Raw genomic sequence first — 27,458 nt, forward strand, 5'->3', positions numbered from 1 at the left:
TGCATATAATTGAGTTACAGCAGTGATTATTTGATTTGGATTTGATTGATTTGCATTATTGATCATTTAATATGTGTCTAATCTTTTGGTGGACTGGCGTAAGTGAAATGCTGGAGTACCTGATTGGCTGATCTGTTCGATTGATCGCTTGACGAAGTGATTGACTGACATTGATAATAGATTCTTTGCTTTTACAGTGAAGGACTACGTTACGTATTTTACATACACGCAGTTCTTTGGTCTAGCCGTTGGCCCAATAACGGGTATAATATTCGACCGAAACTCGGTTAATTGCTGTCATAAAGATAAAGAAGGAGCAGAACCATTGATAAAAAGCCACACACAGACACGCATCAAAAGAATCAGAGAGAGTATATTGCCATTTATGATTACAACCCTATGTTGCGTTTCAATATCACTGTTTGCATTGGTGCGCACGACGTGGGCTCTGGTGAGTCTTTTTGATCTATACTCTCTTTAGTGCTATACAAAATCGTTTATTCTTGACACAGATCAGAAGAGTTAAAATGAAAGCAAAAAAATCACAGATGTACAAACCACTCGACTACTTTTTATCCTTTAATCGTGGGTCTCACAGTTACAAAAAATTGGCCTAAGATTTTTAACAACAAGAAACTAAAGAGTCATTGTTTATCTCCTTGCAGCAAGGCAAGAAAAGTTGCACTTACTTGGCCTTAAGGCTGGTTTCCACTTGATTCGCTCTGGTCGCACGACTTGGTGAAAGCGAATCAACCAATCAGCGAATCGGCGAACGCGACCAGTCGCTCAGTAGTTCAACTGAGTTGAACTACTCGGCGGATGGTCGCGCATTCGTGGCGAATGAGGAAGTTCAGTTTGCGAAAGCTCCAATGTACATTCGTGTCCATTCATCCAGTCGTGCGACCAGAGCGAATCAAGTGGAAACCGGCCTTTAAACTTCGTGTGATCTGTGATTAAATTTCTGCCGAGTTCTGTTGAGCTCGTGTTGACAATTAAAGCTCGAAAAAGTGCATCTATTTGCAATAATTCTTTAGAGTTAGCGGGTTATGTTTCCAGTCAACTTTAAGTAAGTAGCTATTGTTGATAAGGAACCACTTTTCACCTCCGCAGGCTTCTATGCCCATTGTCCCCAAGTTTTCCAGTAAATGAAAAAGAGAGGAAGCTTACATAGTAAGGATAATATCCTTACCTTTTGACAATTTTAGATTCGATTGATTTTTTTACAGTCAGGACTTTGTGATGATTTTTTTAAACCATCCAGTTAATATTGAAAAAATAGAATTAGGCTCCTATGACGTCAATTTTTTTCACTCTATAACTTTGTTAATATTCGGACACTTTGATGTTTTAGTAACCATTTATTTTAGACGCTGGCATTCGTATTCCACGTTATAACAAGGGCATTCCTTTACGCCTCGCATGCGTCGTTCATTGCCATTGCGTAAGTATGTTTGCGTTGAATTTGTACGATTCCATTTTTGCTATTTTGCTCATATCCGATGAACTATTCACCTTCTTAATTGATACATAAAGGGCGCAGCCAACATTTCATGATCATTGTTATGTTTTGAATTCAATTATTTGGCTTAAATATTCTCATTGTCATTTAGATTTCGACCGGAATGGTTTGCGACGTTAAATGGTCTTGGAATCTGCATGGCTGGAGTGTTCGGGTTTCTTGAATACCCACTGCATTCAGTAACGCAGACACATCTAAATAATGACCCATTTTTGGTAAGTAACTTGGCATTAACAACAGTCATGCAATGTTTACACGTTCTTTTAGTTTAGAGTCTACAATTATACCTGTTAATTTTAATTCAAAATTCAAAAAGCAAATAAGAAACAACAACTGGATCAAAGAGACGAGCCCTTGCAACTAAATTTGGGCCACTGCTGCAGGTTAAAAGCATTTTTAATCCTTCAGAGCAATTTCGACGTAATCTCAAGTTTCATCTTCAACATAGCTACCACCTGTTTTAAAACGTCCTTTCTGCTAGCTTTTCTTCGGCTGGACTTTGGTACCGTTCACATGATACCAGATTCATTTCATGTCTTACCGATTTTTATCCGAGCAAGGCGTTCTGTTCGCGACAGGGAAGCTTTCCTATTCGTTCCTAACCGTCCCGTTACGTTTTTGTGGAGTGGTTTTCAATTTGCCTTGAAGTTGGTACGGGAGCATATCACGTTTCGAGTGAACGCAGGATTCCGATTAGCTTTAGCGATTAGTTTAAAGGAATTTCCTTTAAACTGTCAGGTTTTACGCAGAAGTTTTGTCAAAAATAGTAGGGATTTTGTGTGATAAACGAGAGATGTTTTATGAAACATTAGAGATATACCGTAAAAGCTAACCTTGTATGAGCTGGAATAGTTTTCGTATCGGATAAGTCCTAAAAGTGAATCCGATATCGTGGAAACAGGTCCTGAAAATCTGCTTTTACTTTACAGATAAATGTCATCCTTCTCGTGGCGACTTTGGCAGCCGGTGTGTTTCCTCTGTACTTGTGGTACATTTGCAGATCAGCTATGCATGCCCTGAAAAGCAGCTCCAGAATCCCTCCTCCAAATTGTGCAGATGACGAAAGCACCTCGATAATAACCTCTGGGTTCTTGAACAATACACAAGGAATCGAAAATACCACAGTATAGGTCACTGCTTGTGACCATCTTTTGGATTAGACTAATTTCATATTTTTAAGGCCTAGTATTAATTAAAAGAGACTTCTTACAAGCATTAAGCATAAGAAATGCAAGAACGAATCACCTTAAACAAAACTCTTGACATCCAATAGGCCCTAACAATCTGCTTCTTTTTTCTTCGATGTTTTGGGCAATTCAACTGACACAAGACGAGCCCCTTAACGTTACAACCACACAAGGGTGTCAGAACCCGAGGGGGGTGCTGATGTTATGCTTTTGCAAAGCTATTGCTTCTCTTAACTTTTGGAAAATGCCCAGTACGTTTTATCCCCCTCAAATCGTATGCTTAAGTTTGTATAATCAAGACATTCGACTAGCAGAATACTACAGAGGCATCCCACCATATCAAATACTTCATGTAACACAACAAACAACCAAATACTAAATGTAATACAAGAATTCAATCAATGGTAACATCCGCTGAAGCGGCAGCTTCTTGCTGTTTCGTATGGCGTTGCATGGATGAAGTATCTAGCTTTTTAAAAGATTTTGAAAATTTTAACTTTTTACATATATCATAATTTTTAACTTGGACAACAAATTTATTTTTGTCTATACTGGATTAAATCTTTTACAAATCCCTCTGGTATCGACACGGGCGGCCAGTTTGTTAAGTCGATCAGTTTTTTAGTTGTTAAGCCAATCAGAAGCCTTTTTTACATTTTGACATTTCAGCCAATCAGAGGCCGCTTTTCGATTGTTGCTTCTACCGTGCACGCGGGGATAACAATGATGAAAATACAACATGAGGTTTTAAAGCGACTATGTTTTCCAGGAAATTGAATACTGATCCATCCGTACCAAATTCGGCTGAGAGAGACCTGTCAAAAAGTGCTCTACGGTATCACGTTCCAATCTATGTAACACTGTGTCTTAGGCATTTATCAGGCAACTGTTAAGATATAAAGTTGTCTGATGACGGCGTTAAGCTTAAAACGTAGCAACTTAGAACCGTCCTGTTCTATACACGGAAGCATGTCCAGCTCTGCCTATACTGCATCGAGCAATGGTATTGATATTGCAATGCTAATTTAAAATAATAACTTCGTTGGTCCCTTTAGTGCTAATCGCCAATGACACAGTTAATAATTATCAAACAGAACGATCATGTAAAACAGAAGATGCTAGGTGTTTACAATGACAGGGAGTTGAAATGGAACATATAAATAAAGTGTATGATACACACATATCATTTACAGTGTATGACACACACAGTGCTACGAAAGATGAAATTTCTGCCTTGTGAAACACTTGAAAAGATTTACTACTCTATGATTGTTCCAAAAATAGCATCTGCCTTGCGGGTGAAGGGGACATATTCAAAGAACCTTTATACATTAGTGTGCATCGGAACATCGATCAATTCAGCCACTAATTAAAACCACCCATCGACAAACGTGTTGTTTCCAACCAAGCACGCTCTTCTCAACGTGCGGAGAACACGGAGCCAGTGAGAGAGACAGTAGGTTGCCTGTAGAGCTCTCATCTGATCTAAACTAAATTCAGGGTCGCCAGAGCCGGAAGCCATGGGGGCACAGGCCCCCTTGATTAGAAAGTTCCCTTTTTGAAAAATATATTGCGTATAATATTTTCCCAGCCAGATAACGACGTGTCGCCGACGCATAAAAATTATAATGAAACCAGGCTTTAATCCTTGATGGTGTTTTGCTATATGTGTTACAGAAGAGACCACACCAAATTAACAATAATTTACAGGCGTAATTGATTCAAAAGATTTAGGAATATTCATAGAATTGATAATCACATTTACAAAGCTTCTTGCAAAAATCAGACTGACTTTTGATGTCGTCTATGACGTCATCTATCCCTGTTTCCTTTCCCCTTTTTACTCGGCGATGCTTTAGCACGTGGCTGAGTCTGATTTTCTTTTACAAAAACTTGGCCATCTTGAAGTTCCTGAAATTTCATTCGAAAAATTGGATGTTAAATATTTGATCACTCCATCATTTCTATTTGCAGACAAGAGCAGATTTAAAGACATCACACCATCTAAAAAGCATGCCGAGGTAGGAACAAGAGCACATTTCGATTCCTGTGTGAAAATACACAGTGCCGTGTTCCTCCCGAGCGTAAAACACATTCGATTTCTTTCGCCTGCTCAAAAAGCTGAGAAGCAACTTAGCAATGGCGTGAATTTGATTAAAACAAAGAACGCGAGCGTGAAAATTCAGACTAATGGTCAGCAAAAAGCTGGACACAAAGGTGTTCCATTTAGACGCTATTACACGGTCTTCGCTAAAAGTCTTTTAGTTTTTCAAAAAAGGTATCGAAGAACCGACTCCCTTTTCACCAATCTCGTCCTCTCAGAAAAACCAGCCCACAGCCGATAATGTGTAAACGTTTGGAAGAATAATGCGTACCTTTCTTGTGTCTTCAGACGAGCTAGCAACAGCAGATTGAATAGACAGATGCCTCATTAGATCTTGCAATTGCTCTTTCAGCTCCGCGATTTCCTTCAATTTGAAACAAATTACATGTATACAGAGCATGGCATTTACATCTCAAATTTAATTCTGAAACAAAGTAAAAGCAACTACCAGAAAGTTCCAAAAATTTCGAAGTTTACGCCGAAGTTTACGCTTACGTTAAGTACCAAACATTTCGGTGGGATTTTTTTCGGTGAAGTAGGGCAAGCAATAGAAAATCTCGTTTTTAACTGATGGACTTTCTAATTGAAAAATAGTTTTTCTTGATATTATTTGAGTATTACTATACGTCTAGTTCATCCGATCAGTTTTTAGTTTCTGGTTCTTCTCCGTCATCAACAAATAAAATATCCATCTCAGCTTCACTTTCTTTCCTTTGCCCCCCCCCCCCTACATCCTAGAAATTTGAGTTCTTTATGAGCTGAACTGATGCTTCTACTGGCTCTTTATAGTTGCTTTAAATTATTTCTCTCTAACATTCCAGCGATTTCAATTTGGACTCCTCAACTTTAAACTCATCATAATCGATCAGAATTTCTAATCCCCTTGTTGCGAATGGTAATCGAAAATATTGCGATCTGTAAACGGTTCCAATCAATTACTTATCCTCCATCGGTATGAAAAATAAAATAAAAATACCTCCTCTAAATAAGAGTTTATGAAATTATTGACAACTCTTCAGTTCCATTCATTGGGCTGACATCAAAATAGTCGAATTTTGTAACTTTTATGATTGCATTCGATAATTTTTCTTCCACCGAAACTTTTCAAGCTCTCACCGAAATTTACACCGAAATTTTGAAAAAGATTGACATTTTTTCCACCGGAAATTATTCCAAAGAAATTTTTGCACCAGATTTTTGGGCACTTAATGTATGTTTTCGTTTGAAACCAAGGAAAAGTGACAACAAAAACAACAAAAACAACAGTGTAAATCTGATGTATTCTGGTTATAAATGTCTGTCGAGAGCCACAAAGAGCCAATGGGCTGCTCCAGCATGACTGACCCCCTTATCACATATAATAAATGTACCACAGAAGACTTTTCCCAGTCCGGCTTCAAATGAGGTAAAATGTGTTCCATTAGGGATTTATTTTTAAATTATTATGGTTTCTTTCTATTACCACAATAATTTCAAAATTTCTATGGATTTAATATGGTTTCTGACAAAGGTCATTCAAGAATGCAATTAATTCAGATCTATACGGCAGGAAACTAAGTTAATTAAGCTAATGTACCATACTAAATTCAAAAACGTACCAAATTTTTCGACACTTCCAATGTGGCTGATTTCTCTTCTAACTCATCAAGCTTCTTTTGTAATATCCTTTTATTTTCTAACATACAGGTGTTCATCTAAAAAGGGAAATGCAATTTAAGCCTGTCCACACTAAAACTAAATATAACTATTTCTTTCAGTTAGTGAGTGTCCTATTCGAGACCCTTGTTTCATTAGAGAAGAGCTAAAGTTTAAAATTGATGCCATCAAAAGACAGACAGCGAAGCTTCAAATTCCTTCATGCAATTTTGTGGAAATCTTTAATTTCAAGGTTTCTTCTTTAGCAGTTAAAAAATGTCATGAATGCACGTAAAGCGAAAAACGGCAATACTGCCAACGTCGATGACGCTATAAAACAATCTACTAATATCATAAGGGCCATCTTTGAATTAGAAGAGATTGTGCGATGAATATATAAACGAGATATCACAGTGCCAGCACAGAGCATAATGTAGAGATGCATTCCTAAAAAGTTAGGAGGGGGCTGTGGTGTAGGCAGCTTCAAGAAGCAACATCCATGACCACACCGAATATATTTGAATTTTCTTTAAAGTTGCTCAATTGTGTTCATAAAATCATTCAAACTATTCACCTACTCAAAAAGACTGATAGGAAATTGTATATTCACAGAAGCAATCAAACATTAAAGGGTTGCCAAAAAAGAATTCATTCAACCAAACGTGCTGGCTTGAAAAGGAGACGGGGGCTTCTCCTCCAAAATTTCCCTGAATTTTAACTAGGGGGCTGAACTTCACACGCCGTTCACGGGCAGACAGATTTTACAAAGAAAGAATTGTAAGCTTTCTAGGTTAGTCATTGTGAACAAACTAATTGTTCTTATTGATTGAATACAAAGTGAAATCGCAGGAGAGTGTAGGGTTATTTTCAGCGCCCAGTTCAACAGATGCTGTTTTGATACCCGACTTTTATGGGTATATGATTCCTTAAAACCTCTTTATAGAGAAAGCCTCGCATTAATGTAAATATTTAAACAAATGTCGCAAAATAGACACCTGTATGCAAGCTCGGTCTTGTCTGCATAAAAATGGTTCGAATGCGAAGTAAGGACAATAAGATTGATGACATTTTAATATGAAAGAAAAAGACATTTAAGATGATATTTTAATATGAAAGGAAAAGACATTTTAGAAGAGATTTCAAAATGAAAGAAAAAACAGCTGGTATTCTACAAGATCTCACCTCTTTTTCCTCCTTTAAATCGTGCACAAGAGTTCCAACTTTACTTACAACCTGCAATGATTTTTAAAACATGCATTCATAAATGATTAATCTCACCAATACATGACAAAGTTTTTAGGACTAAGAAAATTAAAGAAAAATACAAAATAACTAATCTTCCATAACAAAAAGCAAGTAACAATTCAAATAATAACTAATTGAAAATGTCTTTGGATCTGGTTATAGATCATATATGTGCGCTTATGTGTATAGAACTGGGCAGTGCTAAGCTGGCTAGCTCCGAGTCTCATGCTAAACTTAATCATCAAACAGACTCGAAGTTGCAGCGTACACCATCCTGTTCAATTCACCAAAATTGGTACAGCTCTGCCTATATTGCATCAATCACTACATGGAAAGACAGGTAAAACAGCAATTTCCATATGCTTATATACCAAATTTGTTACCAGGCTATCATAGGATTACATTACACAATATTATAGGCTAGTTTATAGGCACATACTATCGATTATGTAAAGTATGTATATATAAGTCGACAGTATATTCATTTAATACACATACAAAGCATATAATGAGACAAAGCAGGGTGAATGATATATAGGGATAAACAATTGCCAGCTACTGGTACCGCTCCATCCTCTCCGTTTAATCTATTTGAAAAACATTCTACACGTGCACATTCTAAATAAATCATTACTTACAAATCTCTTACATACAAATCCAAATGTATCAAAAGTTAAACAAAATCCAAACCTGTGTATATTTTTTATCGACATGTTTTTTCTCTTTTTCTAATTGCTGGAGTCTGTCACTCAGTTTCTGATTATCCTCAATTACACTTTTCATTCTTCCTTCAATGCTTGCTATCTGCAAAATAAACCAATGGAATGGTGGTTTATCCCTGAGAGAAAGGCGTATAAACCTTTATACACCAAAAGCAAACCTTCACTTTCTGCAACTTAGATAGGGGCTGGAGGTCAAGTAAGGGTTTTGGGTGCCATATTTGATCCGTAAATAGAGACAGTGTATGTAAGAAAGTGTATTTGTTTTGACAGAAGGTGAAAGTCCAATTTCGAGATTGGTTGCTAAATGCCCCATTGAAAGTCTTGACTGAGGATAGCTACTCTCTCTTTAGAAAACATGTTCAATAAATTTGGCTAGAATAATGCAAAATTGTCTTGAGTAAATATGTGCGATGCTGACTTAGTGGGAAGACACTGCACAGAAGCCTTTACAATACTAATACTACTTTACAATGCTACATTATGTCAAAAGACAATATCACGCAGCAACTTTGGTAGAAACAAAAAATAGTGAACATGTGTTAAATCAAGAGATTGGACGAAGAAGACAGACAATGTGAGTAATTAGCAAATATATCTGTCAAGTTGAACGATACTTGAAAACAGCATTGATCGGCCAAATAGCATTTTTTGTCTTGATAACCAAGGCCAGTTGTTTGAACGACGAAAACGGTCAACGAATTCGGACAATCTCCTACCACTATTTTGAAAATATTGGACTCAGGCCAAGTTTTCTGATTGTGCGACTGACTTACCTTTGTTACAACTTACGTAAGACCTTGTGAATTTAAACGTGTTATTCGCGTTCCAGTAGCATTTCAACTGAAGCATTAATCATCTTGAAAATGGCTTGCTATGTATGCGAAATCAGAGAAACCTGGAGACCAAGTGCCCAATGAATAGTCAAAATAATCAATGTGCAAAGTAGAAAAACCTTATCCATGGCATCTTTCTCTAGCAAGGTCATTTTCTCTTCGAAATGCAGACGCTGCGACTCAAGCTGACTTGTTAAAAGATACGTATACTGAAATGCAAAATAGTCAACGTGAGATGTCGAGCATGGGTTCAATTAGGAGTTACAGGGAAAGACGCCTACTACATATTGTAAAGGAAGAACTGCTAGTTACGTTATTGAAGCTTTATTGGGCACTGGCAAGCATATTTTGATTAAAATTCCATGCACAAAATGCTTTTTAAAGCCCTGTAATTGAGACTGTAGGTTGAGAATAAAAGACGCGATTGCTGAATATCCAGGACTGACTTTAAATAAGCAAATAACCACTTTCATAGAAATAATACCAAATTCTTATTTTGCAAATTACGCAATCTGTGGCCCTGACAGAGGAAAGGGGATTCATTTAATATCGGATTACCTTTCTATCTATCTATATTCAGATCAGACAGGATTTCTGTTTACACGACAACGCTTGAATCTTATACACTCTGTATCATCTTTTTGATGGGGTGAGGGGGGGGGGTTGTTGAAATCATTCAGCTTTGAGTGTGTTATGCGTGCACTGTCCTAAAAACTACCTTCGGACGCTTAGTAGTAGCAAGTAAAAATACAAACAATCTTTTGGTGGTACAAAACTTAAAAATGGCTTCGAAAAAACAAACATTTCAGTATACTAAAGCTTTTCGTATCGTTTCGTATCGTAAGTAAAAATAACTTTAGTATCGAATTGGGTCAGTGAATCCGGTACGTCATAAAGCCAGTAAACTCTGGGTTAAATGTAATTACACATCAACAGCTTGCAAGCTCCCGGGCAAGCTTTCATTAAGACTTAATTAACTTCATTCACAAAGAAATAAGGTACTTAATCTCCAAATCATAGCATCTCACCTCTAAATTTAATGAATCCAATTTTTCCTCACTGACAACCTAAAATAAGCAAGGAACAGAATAGCATTATTGCTTCAATTAAATTTTTAAAAAGATACGTATGTTTAATTCCTTTTTGAATACGCTAATACCATCTAGAATTTTCTATAAACAAGGTCGTGAAACTTTAAGTTATTTACACCAACTGTGGACAAAATATTATATTGGCCCACAATTTGCATATAATCGCAATATAACACATGGGTATTCGTTTATTCAAGTTTTTCAATATCTAATATTCAATATATTTCAATCAAGTCTGCATTGTTTATGCTAAATAGCTTGGTATGACACTTAATTGTACAACATACATTATAATATACAGTGCTTGATAATATAATATTATGATTGATGATGTCTTACATCAGTTTCGTTGTCAACCGCTACAAATTTTCCATCACTCTTATTTTGAACTAGTCGGTGAACATAATTATCTAAAATTAAATGGCATGTAAAATATTTGTTAGTATTAAACTATATAAAGTCTTATGAAAAGTAATCAGGTTACTAAAGATTCAACAATGTTTGCTGGAATTATCAAGATAGGGCCTATGACTGATGAGAATGAAACTGCGTGATTGGGCAATGTGTGAAGTGTTGTTCCCTTCAAAATGTCAGAATCTCGATAGTAAGCTACGGATGCATTCAAGCCTAAATGCCTTGTGGGCAATTCTTGTTTGGAGGTAGCAGGGACTGACCATATAGAAATCTTGTCTATTTATTATAAAGGGTGTGGCTAAGAGCCGCTATGTTCCCTCTGTACTATTTTTGACGTTGTACAGTTGACTGAAGTTGGACAAAAACCATTCTCAAAAACCCATAAAAAATCATTCTCAAAAATCAAAAACCTTTTTTTATACTTTTTGGCTCTCATTTTTATATTTAAGGATTTTTTTCACATATTTCAGCCCAGTTTCTTCATACCTAAATCCCCTTTAAGGCGGGTTTCCACTTGAGTTGAACTACTTAGCGAATGGTCGTGCATTCGCAGCGAATGCTCCAATTTGCGCAAGCTCCAATGTCCATTCGCTCTGTCAAGTAGTGTCACATGACAAGCACATGGCATTCGTAATCGCCTTGATTAGTCGCTTTGACATTCTTAACGACCTTACAGCTGAGTTATGTTAGTTTTCGTGTAAATGCTAAAATGTTATTATATATTTCACTACTAAACACACTGGCTCTTCTCTGGCTACTCAACACGCTCAGTCGCGCGACAAGAGCGAATCAAGTGGAAATCCGCCTTTATACTAGACAGAATTTAGAGAAATCAACTCATCAAAATTTCAATCTCAGCATGACTCACCTCCGGTATAGTCCCAAACTCTTTGGTTCTCCAACTGCATTGAAAACGTATGACCAGTTTGTTGATAATGTCTAGTAATAAAAATCTAATTTTTCAGACATATTTTCTCACAAGACATCCAAGGCTTAAAAGAAGAAAATATAACTGATCATTTTGGTAGCTCAAGGGTTTTTTGCAAAAAATCATTTCAAAAGGTGACACATACTAACGGGTCGATTATTCAAAGGGAATTTGCATTACAGTTCGGAGAGCAATCGTTTATGATAAAATGGTATAATAAAACAGAGGGCGGCTGCGAACAACGAATTATAAGAGACAATAAAAAAAATTCAATGGCCAATTCCTCGACTGAGTGTGGACGGAAGCTATTTCCGTTGAGAAATATTTGTGGATTCTAAAATATCCAAGTACGGTGTAGACGGGGTCTTGGACATAGCCCATCAAATACATTGGTGAAGGGAAGTGTTGGCCAAAGTCGTCTGTCATTAGCCAAAGTCTACTTTACCGATTTTACGCAATACCTCCTGGTAGCTATGCACAGGAGCATATAGCAGAGTGCAGCCAGAGATGGTGCTTGTAACTACGGACAAGGTACCCAATTATACTCCTGAGTGGAGAGAGCCTTTTGCAAAATTTTGATTTTTCATGTCTGTAGCATTTTAACTAGGCTGTGAGGCCTATGAGGCCTACACTTTAACTATTACATCATTCAGAAGAGGGAGACAAGATCAAGTGAGTTGTGAAAGAGAAAAAACCATAAGAATAATTGGGTTATGTGCTGTTTGTCATGCAACGGTCCAAATACGAGGGCCGGCAACAAAATGCCGCAAAGGATTCTGGTAAAACTCACTGGTATGCATGCTGATCCTTGTATCTTCCGCATCCAATGTGTCCGCAAATTAAGCAGATCCATAAACTCTAATGAAAATGACAATGACAATCATATCATATCATATCATATATCATATCATATCATACTTCATATCATATCATATATCATATCATATCATATCATATCATATATCATATCATATCATATCATATCATATCATATCATATCATATCATATCATATCATATCATATCATATCATATCATATCATATCATATCATATCATATCATATCATATCATATCATATCATATCATATCATATCATATCATATCATAACATAACATAACATATCATATCATATCATATCATATCATATCATATCATATCATATCATAACATAACATAACATAACATAACATATCATATCATATCATATCATATCATATCATATCAATCATAACATAACATAACATAACATATCATATCATATCATATCATATCATATCATATCATATCATATCATATCATATCATATCATATCATATATCATATCATATCATATCATATCATATCATATCATATCATATCATATCATATCATATCATATCATATCAATCATAACATAACATAACATAACATATCATATCATATCATATCATATCATATCATATTATCTCATATGATATCGTATAATGCTATGTAATATTATATTATATTAATTATATTATATTATATTATATTATATTATATTATATTATATTATATTATATTATATTATATTATATTATATTATATTATATTATATTACATTATATTATATTATATTTTATTATATTACATTATATTATATTATATTATATTATATTATATTATATTATATTATATTATATTATATTATATTATATTATATTATATTATATTACATTATATTATATTATATTTTATTATATTACATTATATTATATTATATTACATTATATTATATTATATTATATTATATTATATTATATTATATTATATTATATCATATCATATTATTATATTATATTATATTATATTATATTATATTATATTATATTATATTATATTATATTATATTATATTATATTATATTATATTATATTATATTATATTATATTATATTATATTATATTATATTATATTATATTATACTATATTATATTATATTATACTTTAATAATTTATTGAATTGTATTGTACTGTATTGTATCTTATTGTATGATATTGCATTGTAGAATATTGTATTATATTTCACTGTACTGCTTTCAAATTTATTTCAAAACAACAATAAGAACTATTTTCTGTCAATAGAATAAAATCCTAGAAAAACAGAATTCAAAAAAACTGTTAAATTCAAGATACTGAAGCAATGAAATGACTGAGGTATTTTCATGCCTGCAAACTTTCTTGCAGCAGTAAGATTCTGTATTGTTACAAATTTTTCACTTCTGTGGCACTATCACTATCAACATATATTAACATATTTAGCTTAACCTAATAAACAAAGAGAGAAAAGAGAAAAAATAGGAGTATACCATAATCCGTTTAGAGGAAGAAAAAAAGGAGTTGAAATTTTTCTTATAGCCTTCTGATCACTGCTATCATGCATAGGTATTACTAGAATAAAACTCATATAAATAATAATATCAAAATGTACTATCGGGTTGTATTAAAGTGATGGAGCTTTGATGAAGGCAGCGGACATTAAAGTACTGCTTTGCCGGAGTAGCAATAATAATACTCATCTATTTGAGAAGTCGTGAACATTTAACTGCAGAAATAGAGAATAACTGCTGGACATACCTCAGTAGAGTTACATTGAAAACACCTTTGCTCTGCCACTGCTTCTGGGGTTTGATTATATCTACAAACTGGACAGCTGCAAAGGAGAATGACGTAAAACGCTTGAAAGTCTGACAATGCCAATTTTATAAAACCGTAAATCCTTTAATAGCCCCAGGGGGCTTATTAATTTAGGAAATTTTAGGAGAGCTCATTCGAGGCGTGGCTTACACGAGAGAGCTCATAACAGTCATTTCTACGTTGCCATGCAAGTAGCTAGTTGTGTTGCTGTTTCACAATTTACATGTGAGAAAGCTAGGGGGCTGATCGAAGGCGGAGATACTTAGGCAAGGTCATAAAATGTTAACAGTCCTGAAATGCTACATAGCAGAAAAGTTAGTTGCATGCGAACATTTATCAGTCAAACAGTCATGAGTGTGTATGAAAGATGGGGCATTCCTCGCAACAATCCGCCACATTGCCTAGCCTTTTTTCTCGGCTGATAATGAAATTAAATGGTATAAAGAATAATTTTCGCCCTTACAACATTTTGAAAACATGCACGTTCGCAAGTCACGTGGCCAATGACGTCACAAAGTTACGGTTTTGAGACTAAAAAACGTTTAAACTTCTCAAGAATACATCCGATGTTTATATAAAAACCAGCTTCGGGCTTATCTGGATGATGGTATTTGAATGATATAAACAAATATGGATTTTGATGATGTCAGCAATTTTCAACGATGGCGTCATCGCTTTCAAAACGGCAGGTAGCCGAAGCAAATTCAAGTTGAGATAGAGGAATCAAGCCTCTTACCTGGAATCTGACCACTGGACAAGGCAATCTCCGTGGAATGAATGATTACACAGAATAGTGAGGATGCCCTCTACAGATTCATCCTTGGAAAGGAAATTTAATAAACTGAAGACAGAAGTTTATCATAAATATAGTTTTGATTTTTAAGAAAGCTAAAAAACAAGGCAAGGCAATAATTAACTTAAACAGACATGAAGATGATTCCAAAATATAATCAGAAAGCGTTTTAAACATCATGATAGCATGACCTTTCTCCTCACAAAATGGTTTGTCACACATTGTAGCACTTCCCCTTCTTGAAGGGAAGCTACTAAACTATGTGTCTAAGATCATTAATCTAAGATATAAATAGTCGCAGCCCACTTGTAACATGTGTGCCATGACTCAAATGTTAAGGAAAATCTAAAGTCAGATCGTTATTTACCAGACAATATATGTGATAGTATCACACCATTCTAGAAAATAACGCAAAAGATGAAATATTCTTTAATTACCATTCTTTCCAAGCAAACAGGACATGTCGGCAACTCGGTTAAACCGGATACTGGTAGATATCCACCCTGAACGAGTAAATACCATTCCTTGACAATATTCCGAGTAGAATATAAATGAAAAAATTTACATAACTAAAGTCACGTTTGCATGCAAAAATCACTGTTGACATGGTTAGGGTGCCGAATACGATTTTTTAAAAGTCAAACCTGCACACAATTGTTGAATTGATAAGGGTTTTTTTTGGTGGTACAAAATTTGAAAATGGCTTTGAAAAAAGCAAACATTTAGTAAACTAAAGCTTTTCGTCTGACACTCTTCAGAGCTTAAAACGTCAGAACATAGACCGAAAACTCTACGCTAGGAAATATATATACCCAGTTGTGGATCGAAATAGGCCAATCAGAAACACGAGCACATGACTGTTGAGGTTGACCAATCACTGCCGCTTGCCTATTGAGAGATAAGGGTTTTCGAATAGAGAATTGATGATACTTTTCCAGGCTAATTCTCTAGAGTCTTTCATCACATTGTGATGCTTTGAAAATATGTAATTCTGTATATACATAGTCATTGTCTATTTATTCTGATTTCACAAAACTGTCCATGTAAACGCAGTGACATGTAAATGCCGCTATGTGTAAATGCGGTTACAAATAGACGCGGCTACGTGTAAACGTGGTTCGTGTGAATGCAGTTACATGAAAATACAGCTACGTGTAAATGCGGTTACATATACACGCGGCGGCTACGTGTAAACGTGGTTCGTGTAAATGCAGTTACATGAAAATACAGCTACGTGTAAATGCGGTTACATATAGAGGCGGCGGCTACGTGTAAACGTGGTTCGTGTAAATGAAGTTACATGAAAATACAGCTACGTGTAAATGCGGTTACATATAGACGCGGCGGCTAGGTGTAAACGTGGTTCGTGTAAATGCAGTTACATGAAAATACAGCTACGTGTAAATGCGGTTACATATAGACGCGGCGGCTACGTGTAAACGTGGTTCGTGTAAATGAAGTTACATGAAAATACAGCTACGTGTAAATGCGGTTACATATAGACGCGGCGGCTACGTGTAAACGTGGTTCGTGTAAATGAAGTTACATGAAAATACAGCTACGTGTAAATGCGGTTACATATAGACCCGGTGGCTACGTGTAAACGTGGTCCGTGTAAATGCAGTTACATGAAAATACAGCTACGTGTAAATGCGGTTACATATAGACGCGGCGGCTAGGTGTAAACGTGGTTCGTGTAGATGTAGTTGCATGAAATACAGCTACGTGTAAATGCGGTTACATATAGACGCGGCGGCTAGGTGTAAACGTGGTTCGTGTAAATGCAGTTACATGAAAATACAGCTACGTGTAAATGCGGTTACATATAGACGCGGCGGCTAGGTGTAAACGTGGTTCGTGTAAATGTAGTTACATGAAAATACAGCTACGTGTAAATGCGGTTACATATAGACGCGGCGGCTAGGTGTAAACGTGGTTCGTGTAAATGTAGTTACATGAAAATACAGCTATGTGTAAATGCGGTTACATATAGACGCGGCGGCTAGGTGTAAACGTGGTTCGTGTAAATGTAGTTACATGAAAATACAGCTACGTGTAAATGCGGTTTTATATAGAGATGCGGCGGCTAGGTGTAAACGTGGTTCATGTAAATGTAGTTACATGAAAATACAGCTACGTGTAAATGCGGTTTTATATAGAGATGCGGCGGCTAGGTGTAAACGTGGTTCATGTAAATGTAGTTACATGAAAATACAGCTACGTGTAAATGCGGTTACATATAGACGCGGCGGCTAGGTGTAAACGTGGTTCGTGTAAATGTAGTTACATGAAAATACAGCTACGTGTAAATGCGGTTACATATAGACGCGGCGGCTAGGTGTAAACGTGGTTCGTGTAAATGTAGTAACATGAAAATACAGCTACGTGTAAATGCGGTTACATATAGACGCGGCGGCTAGGTGTGAACGTGGTTCGTGTAAATGTAGTTACATGAAAATACAGCTACGTGTAAATGCGGTTACATATAGACGCGGCGGCTAGGTGTAAACGTGGTTCGTGTAAATGTAGTTACATGAAAATACAGCTACGTGTAAATGCGGTTACATATAGACGCGGCGGCTAGGTGTAAACGTGGTTCGTGTAAATGTAGTTACATGAAAATACAGCTACGTGTAAATGCGGTTACATATAGACGCGGCGGCTAGGTGTAAACGTGGTTCGTGTAAATGTAGTTACATGAAAATACAGCTACGTGTAAATGCGGTTACATATAGACGCGGCGGCTAGGTGTAAACGTGGTTCGTGTAAATGCAGTTACATGAAAATACAGCTTCGTGTAAATGCGGTTACATATAGACGCGGCGGCTACGTGTAAACGTGGTTCGTGTAAATGTAGTTACATGAAAATACAGCTACGTGTAAATGCGGTTACATATAGACGCGGTGGCTAGGTGTAAACGTGGTTCGTGTAAATGTAGTTACATGAAAATACAGCTACGTGTAAATGCGGTTACATATAGACGCGGCGGCTAGGTGTAAACGTGGTTCGTGTAAATGTAGTTACATGAAAATACAGCTACGTGTAAATGCGGTTACATATAGACGCGGCGGCTAGGTGTAAACGTGGTTCGTGTAAATGTAGTTACATGAAAATACAGCTACGTGTAAATGCGGTTACATATAGACGCGGCGGCTAGGTGTAAACGTGGTTCGTGTAAATGTAGTTACATGAAAATACAGCTACGTGTAAATGCGGTTACATATAGACGCGGCGGCTAGGTGTAAACGTGGTTCGTGTAAATGTAGTTACATGAAAATACAGCTACGTGTAAATGCGGTTACATATAGACGCGGCGGCTAGGTGTAAACGTGGTTCGTGTAAATGTAGTTACATGAAAATACAGCTACGTGTAAATGCGGTTACATATAGACGCGGCGGCTAGGTGTAAACGTGGTTCGTGTAAATGCAGTTACATGAAAATACAGCTTCGTGTAAATGCGGTTACATATAGACGCGGCGGCTACGTGTAAACGTGGTTCGTGTAAATGTAGTTACATGAAAATACAGCTACGTGTAAATGCGGTTACATATAGACGCGGTGGCTAGGTGTAAACGTGGTTCGTGTAAATGTAGTTACATGAAAATACAGCTACGTGTAAATGCGGTTACATATAGACGCGGCGGCTAGGTGTAAACGTGGTTCGTGTAAATGTAGTTACATGAAAATACAGCTACGTGTAAATGCGGTTACATATAGACGCGGCGGCTAGGTGTAAACGTGGTTCGTGTAAATGTAGTTACATGAAAATACAGCTACGTGTAAATGCGGTTACATATAGACGCGGCGGCTAGGTGTAAACGTGGTTCGTGTAAATGCAGTTACATGAAAATACAGCTTCGTGTAAATGCGGTTACATATAGACGCGGCGGCTACGTGTAAACGTGGTTCGTGTAAATGTAGTTACATGAAAATACAGCTACGTGTAAATGCGGTTACATATAGACGCGGCGGCTAGGTGTAAACGTGGTTCGTGTAAATGTAGTTACATGAAAATACAGCTACGTGTAAATGCGGTTACATATAGACGCGGCGGCTAGGTGTAAACGTGGTTCGTGTAAATGTAGTTACATGAAAATACAGCTACGTGTAAATGCGGTTACATATAGACGCGGCGGCTACGTGTAAACGTGGTTCGTGTAAATGTAGTTACATGAAAATACAGCTACGTGTAAATGCGGTTACATATAGACGCGGCGGCTAGGTGTAAACGTGGTTCGTGTAAATGTAGTTACATGAAAATACAGCTACGTGTAAATGCGGTTACATATAGACGCGGCGGCTAGGTGTAAACGTGGTTCGTGTAAATGAAGTTACATGAAAATACAGCTACGTGTAAATGCGGTTACATATAGACGCGGCGGCTAGGTGTAAACGTGGTTCGTGTAAATGTAGTTACATGAATATACAGCTACGTGTAAATGTGGTTACATATCGACGCGGCGGCTAGGTGTAAACGTGGTTCGTGTAAATGTAGTTACATGAAAATACAGCTACGTGTAAATGCGGTTACATATAGACGCTGCGGCTAGGTGTAAACGTGGTTCGTGTAAATGTAGTTACATGAAAATACAGCTACGTGTAAATGCAGTTACATATAGACGCGGCGGCTAGGTGTAAACGTGGTTCGTGTAAATGTAGTTACATGAAAATACAGCTATGTGTAAATGCGGTTACATATAGACGTGGCGGCTAGGTGTAAACGTGGTTCGTGTAAATGTAGTTACATGAAAATACAGCTACGTGTAAATGCGGTTACATATAGACGCGGCGGCTAGGTGTAAACGTGGTTCGTGTAAATGTAGTTACATGAAAATACAGCTTCGTGTAAATGCGGTTACATATAGACGCGGCGGCTACGTGTAAACGTGGTTCGTGTAAATGTAGTTACATGAAAATACAGCTACGTGTAAATGCGGTTACATATAGACGCGGCGGCTAGGTGTAAACGTGGTTCGTGTAAAAGTAGTTACATGAAAATACAGCTACGTGTAAATGCGGTTACATATAGACGCGGCGGCTAGGTGTAAACGTGGTTCGTGTAAATGTAGTTACATGAAAATACAGCTACGTGTAAATGCGGTTACATATAGACGCGGCGGCTACGTGTAAACGTGGTTCGTGTAAATGTAGTTACATGAAAATACAGCTACGTGTAAATGCGGTTACATATAGACGCGGCGGCTAGGTGTAAACGTGGTTCGTGTAAATGTAGTTACATGAAAATACAGCTACGTGTAAATGCGGTTACATATAGACGCGGCGGCTAGGTGTAAATGTGGTTCGTGTAAATGCAGTTACATGAAAATACAGCTACGTGTAAATGCGGTTACATATAGACGCGGCGGCTAGGTGTAAACGTGGTTCGTGTAAATGTAGTTACATGAAAATACAGCTACGTGTAAATGCGGTTACATATAGACGCGGCGGCTAGGTGTAAACGTGGTTCGTGTAAATGTAGTTACATGAAAATACAGCTACGTGTAAATGCGGTTACATATAGACGCGGCGGCTAGGTGTAAACGTGGTTCGTGTAAATGTAGTTACATGAAAATACAGCAACGTGTAAATGCGGTTACATATAGACGCGGCGGCTAGGTGTAAACGTGGTTCGTGTAAATGCAGTTACATGAAAATACAGCTACGTGTAAATGCGGTTACATATAGACGCGGCGGCTAGGTGTAAACGTGGTTCGTGTAAATGTAGTTACATGAAAATACAGCTACGTGTAAATGCGGTTACATATAGACGCGGCGGCTAGGTGTAAACGTGGTTTTGTGTAAATGCAGTTACATGAAAATACAGCTACGTGTAAATGCGGTTACATATAGACGCGGCGGCTAGGTGTAAACGTGGTTCGTGTAAATGTAGTTACATGAAAATACAGCTACGTGTAAATGCGGTTACATATAGACGCGGCGGCTAGGTGTAAACGTGGTTCGTGTAAATGTAGTTACATGAAAATACAGCTACGTGTAAATGCGGTTACATATAGACGCGGCGGCTAGGTGTAAATGTGGTTCGTGTAAATGCAGTTACATGAAAATACAGCTACGTGTAAATGCGGTTACATATAGACGCGGCGGCTAGGTGTAAACGTGGTTCGTGTAAATGTAGTTACATGAAAATACAGCTACGTGTAAATGCGGTTACATATAGACGCGGCGGCTAGGTGTAAACGTGGTTCGTGTAAATGTAGTTACATGAAAATACAGCTACGTGTAAATGCGGTTACATATAGACGCGGCGGCTAGGTGTAAACGTGGTTCGTGTAAATGTAGTTACATGAAAATACAGCTACGTGTAAATGCGGTTACATATAGACGCGGCGGCTAGGTGTAAACGTGGTTCGTGTAAATGCAGTTACATGAAAATACAGCTACGTGTAAATGCGGTTACATATAGACGCGGCGGCTAGGTGTAAACGTGGTTCGTGTAAATGTAGTTACATGAAAATACAGCTACGTGTAAATGCGGTTACATATAGACGCGGCGGCTAGGTGTAAACGTGGTTCGTGTAAATGCAGTTACATGAAAATACAGCTACGTGTAAATGCGGTTACATATAGACGCGGCGGCTAGGTGTAAACGTGGTTCGTGTAAATGTAGTTACATGAAAATACAGCTACGTGTAAATGCGGTTACATATAGACGCGGCGGCTAGGTGTAAACGTGGTTCGTGTAAATGCAGTTACATGAAAATACAGCTACGTGTAAATGCGGTTACATGTAAACTCAGCAAAACATAATAGTGGAAACGTGTAAACGTTGCTACGTGTAAATGGGTCTACATGTTAACGTGGTCACGTGTAAGCTTCTCATTTTTGACACCTCTCTACAAGATTATATTGCATATATTTCAAATATACATCATGTATTATATATCAAATATTATAGACATGAAATACAAGCGACATAACTTGATAAATGTAAAATGATTGCAATGTTATGAAAGTGCTAAACTTACGACGCTACCAAACTACAGCGATAGCATGAAATCTGGCTACCAATGAAAGATACTTTGTAGAATTACCTACGTAGCATAAGACAGGCTTTAGAAATAGTTTGTGCCTTATGGATCACTACTGTTTCGTTTGAAGCGGTTTAACACAGAAGCTAGAACAAAACGACAAATCACGGTTTAAGAGTGGCAATGAATTTTACCTCTGAAGATTTCACTGATTCAAGTTTAGCAACATAGACAAGCCGAGCAACCTGCAAAGAAATATTTTCTCAGTAAAGGAAATCAACAAGTAGATTCAAAATAGTAAGACACATCCAGGGCCGTCGCGAGGCATGCCTTGTTGGGGGGGGGGGTGTGGAAGCGTTTCTTCCACTAGGCGGGTTTTACCTTAAATTTCCTATCGAGATACTATTGGGGGGGGGGGTTCGACACCCCTCGACACGTCAGAGCCAAAAGGGCACCATAGGCACGGGCTCCAAATCTTTTGAAAACGCTGCTTTACTCAGAAGTGTCTTCTTTAGAACTTTTGAAAGTGCTCCTTCTTTCTGACACGGTTGCCTTATTCAGCAATGATTCAGCAATTTCTACGTTTCTGGGGTGTCTGCATACCAAATGTAAATATTTAGTTAAAATTGGAGAATTTGGAGGTTTTGCATTAGAACTACTGTCTCCATTCTGCAAACACAATCACATTATAGGGAATCATTCAGTGTCAGCAAGCCATTTAACTACTTATGGCCTTTGTTTCATGAACTCAGGAAAGTCGGGCTTAAGCAGGTGATATTAGAGAGTTACACTCTTTATTTTATACGATAAATTTTATAAGAACACGAGCCTCAAAATTGGTCAAAAGTTAAGAACAAATCAAGAACAAGCTGAGGTTGAGCTACTGTAAAATTCAATTTTGAACAAAGTTTTATCTCAAAAACGAAGATTTTTAGAAATGCGTGGATGTTTTTTCGGTAAAGGTTCAGACTTGGCAGCAAACTAAGTCGTTTCGCCCACTTTGTTGGCAAATGAGGCCTGAACACCTTCCTAGAGCGAAGAAGCTAGCAATCGCCCTGCTAACACCCTATTTATCTATGAACAAATTAAGAACAATCCAGCCTCAGATTTGTGAACAAATTGAGAACAGTCAGTAGTTTGTATTGGTGTAGTAGCTTTCTTTTAGATCAATGGTCCGTTCTAACCAAAAAGTACCACATTGCAATTACTGAAATGTTTGTACCCAAAAAATGTAAGAACTTTCACAACGCAGAACCCAGAAACATCAGACGGGACACTGTATCTTATGTTAGGCCAGAGTACCCACTGAGGGTACTGATTCAACTAAAAAATTACAATGTAAATATAATCTCTAGCTTACCTCCGGCTCTAACAGGTTATATGGGCGTCCGTTGAAATCTTTGTAGAAACTGTCAGCACTCAGCTGAAATAAACATAATTCGTTGAGTAATTGCGTATGTCAGTAACTGTAACATTTCTGCTTGTGAACCAACAATCCATAGTTTTGGAAAATAGCTATCTGATTATTTGAATGATTCAAATTCATTGTTATCTTAAGCTATTTTTCTTGTTCACACGTATTTTAACTATAATCTACTCAAATTATAGTCACTCCGCTTAAAGTCACACTTCTGGCTACAGTCACATAAAATGTAGAATCAAATATGCAAAATTTTTCAATCAAGCTCCGTTTAAAGTCATATTCCATTTACACAAAAATTTTCAAGCAACCATTGGTGTAACTAAAACCGGAGTCTATTGTACATTGAATCTTTTTTATACAGAATATCTTTAGGGTGGCTCTCAACTAACTTCAATTTGTGTCACAAATGGTGCTGTTTTGTGTCTAAGCTCTATAAAATTGTTAGGGCCGATGGCCTAGGAGTTATTTACTTCTAAGGATACCAGACTGATTCATTAGCCTGCTAAGTACACATAAGGTAAAGTAAATGTAGTCTATCAATAAAAGTATAAGACAACAAACCTGGTCTTTGAATTTAAGAAGAACGATATACTGATTAGGTGAGTTGTCCCTAACAATTTGCATGTGCTGGATCGAATCTCTAAAATGACAGAAGTAGATTCGAGAATGATCCTAAAGCGATCAGCTCTATGTCATAACAACATAAGACGTAAAATGATTCGAAGAGATATTATTCGCAGTTAATGGGCCTAGTATTGCTTTTCATCTCTTTCACATTTTGTAGTCATGGAGTATCGAATAAAATCTGAAATGTTGAATAATTTATATGGTTGTGTTTAACCAATGCTTTAATAGTTGTGGCGGAGCAACGCACTGCGGCAAGCATAGGCATGCGTGAAAACTATTTTAGGCTAAGTTGGGCGAGTCGTGCTTCTGAAGGAAAAACGAAAGTAGGCCAGTGTCTATTGTTAAAAAGTTGAAAGATATAGTCCTCAATTGACATAAATACTCGAAGCGCAGATGGAGTGAATTAAGTCTCCATAATTGTTGCATCGAAGCATGCATGAAGTAAACTTACAAATTTTCTTTTGCAAGTCATTTTCTTGAAACACCGTGCCAATGATTCAATGATTCAAACAGTATAGATTTGAAAAATTTCAAGTTATCTTGACCATGTTAACAAAAGAAAGACACATATAACAAAAGCTGCAAACAACCATAGAAAACTCTTCGTTAATTTACCAAGGTGACTAATAATTACTTCATTGGTTGTGTAAACTGTTGCAGATCAATGCATGTTAATTTTGCTGGGACAGACATCATACAAATCATCTCACTCCTTGGTACTTCCTCTTCTAGCGGTGTCAGTTGACTAAAAAATTAAGACCAGAGAAGTAATTAAGAATAGGATAAAGTTGAATCCCTTGATAAAAATATCAAATGCTAAACCCATTCTCAAGGAATTACAATATTCAAGTATAATCAAGCATTGCAAAAGCTGTAAAATGCAAAGGAATGTCATCTGCAGATGTATTTGCTTCTTTCCAATATATACTAACCAAAATAAATACTGCATTAGTCCAACAAGATGCATATGCGCATACATTTTCACTTTCTATCGGCTCCTTTTACAATTTATGTTACTACTAGCATTCAAGCATGGACATAGAATATGCAAAAAGTTTAGTGGGACTTAGTATTGATCTTGCCTGAATAAAACTACTTCATTGAGATAGATTTGGCCAAAAGGAGTTTTAAATGCAAAAAATTTTGCCTGAAAAGGGGGGTGGCGCAGCCATTCTACCCTCGTTTGATTCATATCAATATGCTTCCAAGTAGCAAAATGGACTCACCCATCTTTGTACAAATGCAGAACTCCAGCTGTATGCTCAACCATTGGATTCCCAGAGAAAAATGGAACAGGAGAGGTTCTTGATCTTTTTGTTACGGTGCCAGCTTGAGCGGCTGGATTGGGCTTGGCCACAGCTGACGGATCCTCATTATTTGCACATAAAGGTGCCTCATCTGACCAAAAAATAGTATTCAAAAGTGGAGATTAATCTGGGGTGGGATGGTCATGATCCATGGTCAAGGTCATGGTCAACTCAGGGAGTTTAACAGCTGTGGGATGTCCCTGAACAAGGTCAATTAATGTAGAAAGTGGTGACAAGGAAATTTCCAAATAAAAAGTGGGGAATTGTCTTCAAAAGTTCTAAAAAATGACATTACTGTAAGTATATTAATATCCAATCTGTTACTACAAATAATGAATATTAAATTCATTAATTTTCTTGATACAAATAACTATTGTTGTATTGATGATGACCTTGCAAACTTTCTTTAAAAGGGGAGAGCTCAGTCAAAAGGAGCTTTTAGGCAAGATAAAACATACCACATGTATGTGTTTCGATTGTGAAGTTGGTGCTTACTCGACAGCCTCTGTGAGTTTGCTTGTTCGAAGAAAGCACTACGTCATCCACTAGCCCATCAGTTGTTGTGTCTTCCTTCTCTTTCTTATCCATCCTTGCAACTCTTTTACCTCTTACCTCTTTGAGGTATTCCTCTGAAAAACATCAAAAATTTGATGAAAAAAATGACAATTGTGGATGAGAGCAAGAGCTTTATTAGAGATTCTCAAATTGCTAATTGATTTTATTCTCTGGTAACTTTTCACTTTCTGGCTTATGAAAGAGAAAGGGCATATCCAAAACTTGATCTTTTTCAGAAAGGCTCATTTGGAAGAAAGTAAGTATTAGCAGAAAACAGATTTAAGACGAGTATTGAATCATTTTTTCAGCTGACAATTTTATCAACCTTTCAAAATGCTGTTTCAAAATTCATCGAAATAAATGCTATGCACACAACACATTGTCGGAGAGATCTAGGCCGCATTTGTGCCCAAAAACAGTATGCATACATTGCAAATTAAGTCAATCTTTTGCACAGATTTTTATTTGCTCTTGCACTTGCACACACAAGATCTTGTGGAAAGAATGGGCAGGAGGGTATAGTGTTCTAAAAAGTTGAGAAGACCTGGCTGGCTGGGAAGAAAGGATGAATTGTGGGACAGAGCAATACAACAATCATGTTTACATTTTGGTTTTGCTAATTTCCCAGCAAATTCTCTTATTTTCTTTAACAGAAGGGTAGAAGATACATTTACTTTGCCAAAATTTTTAATTTTGCCGACGAAATTACTAGGCCGCCAGCCCGCCACAAGGTTTCTTGCCGATGTGAAGTAAATCTTGCAGTTATTTTGCTGTAAATCATTCCAAGGAGAACCGCAAATTAAAATACTTTGATTCTAGATGGGCTATTCCAGACTGTAAAGTATTTTACTGCGCGGGGTATGCCAGAACAATAATTTTGAAATTTCCAGATAAGACCAAAATTTTCAGTCTGGGGGCTATTGAGTTGGAAAAAATTGTATAATTATGCTAAAATTCAGCTCTTTCTGGTGAGCTAATTTTCAGCCACACAAAGAAACTAAAAAAATCAGCTTGACCTCCCTAGTAATACAGTAAAGATTAAGTAGCTCACCTGAGACATAATTGAAAGATTGAGGCTGCTTGAAACCATCTTCAACTTCTAGTCTGAGAACTACGAGCGAAACGGATGGCATCGGTCCTTTCTCCGATCATTATTTCATATAACACCAAATAATATCAAACTGGCGAACAGGGGCCTAAATCGGATACGAGTGGAAAGGAGGCTCGTGTGCAGTGTTCTCTCTATGCGTTATGTAAATTTCCTTAAACTCGCACGAAAATTTCCTCGGCTTTCGGAAAAATTCCTTAGATTTACAAATACCATAAATCCTCGAATTGGTCCCCCTCGAAAAAGCCTCCCTCCAATAAGCCTCCACCATAGAACTACAAATTGTCAATAAGCCCCCCCCACCCCCTCGGATAAGCCC

The 27,458-nt window shown here is 37.0% G+C and overlaps 2 protein-coding genes across 3 annotated transcripts in view; one reads left to right on the top strand and one right to left on the bottom strand.

The window, feature by feature from the left end:
• Positions 1–3,241, top strand: part of LOC135683815 (equilibrative nucleobase transporter 1) — a 19,181-nt gene extending 15,940 nt beyond the window's left edge. For both annotated transcript variants that reach the window (XM_065199167.2, XM_089109421.1), the window contains 4 exons: positions 198–451; positions 1,368–1,441; positions 1,611–1,734; positions 2,449–3,241. In XM_065199167.2, the coding sequence (XP_065055239.2) occupies positions 198–451; positions 1,368–1,441; positions 1,611–1,734; positions 2,449–2,649 (653 nt within the window). In that variant the 3' untranslated portion in view covers positions 2,650–3,241. The remainder of the gene's footprint in view (positions 1–197; positions 452–1,367; positions 1,442–1,610; positions 1,735–2,448) is intronic.
• Positions 2,448–27,322, bottom strand: LOC135683814 (BRCA1-associated protein). The gene is made up of 20 exons (XM_065199166.2): positions 27,083–27,322; positions 25,935–26,105; positions 25,396–25,567; positions 24,804–24,914; positions 24,104–24,182; positions 23,480–23,542; positions 22,314–22,364; positions 15,566–15,631; positions 15,072–15,154; positions 14,276–14,351; positions 12,469–12,536; positions 11,619–11,689; positions 10,676–10,746; positions 10,274–10,312; positions 9,365–9,454; positions 8,381–8,494; positions 7,628–7,678; positions 6,409–6,504; positions 5,082–5,174; positions 2,448–4,617 (listed from the first exon to the last, which is right to left on the bottom strand). Exons 1-20 carry the CDS (start codon positions 27,162–27,164, stop codon positions 4,519–4,521), a joined length of 1,746 nt encoding a protein of 581 aa, XP_065055238.1. The 5' UTR covers positions 27,165–27,322; the 3' UTR covers positions 2,448–4,518.
• Positions 27,323–27,458: the final 136 nt, after the last annotated feature.

The sequence above is a fragment of the Rhopilema esculentum genome, chromosome 7 (assembly GCF_057945365.1).
Source record: "Rhopilema esculentum isolate cy_ngs chromosome 7, ASM5794536v1, whole genome shotgun sequence".
Taxonomy (NCBI): Eukaryota; Metazoa; Cnidaria; class Scyphozoa; order Rhizostomeae; family Rhizostomatidae; genus Rhopilema; species Rhopilema esculentum.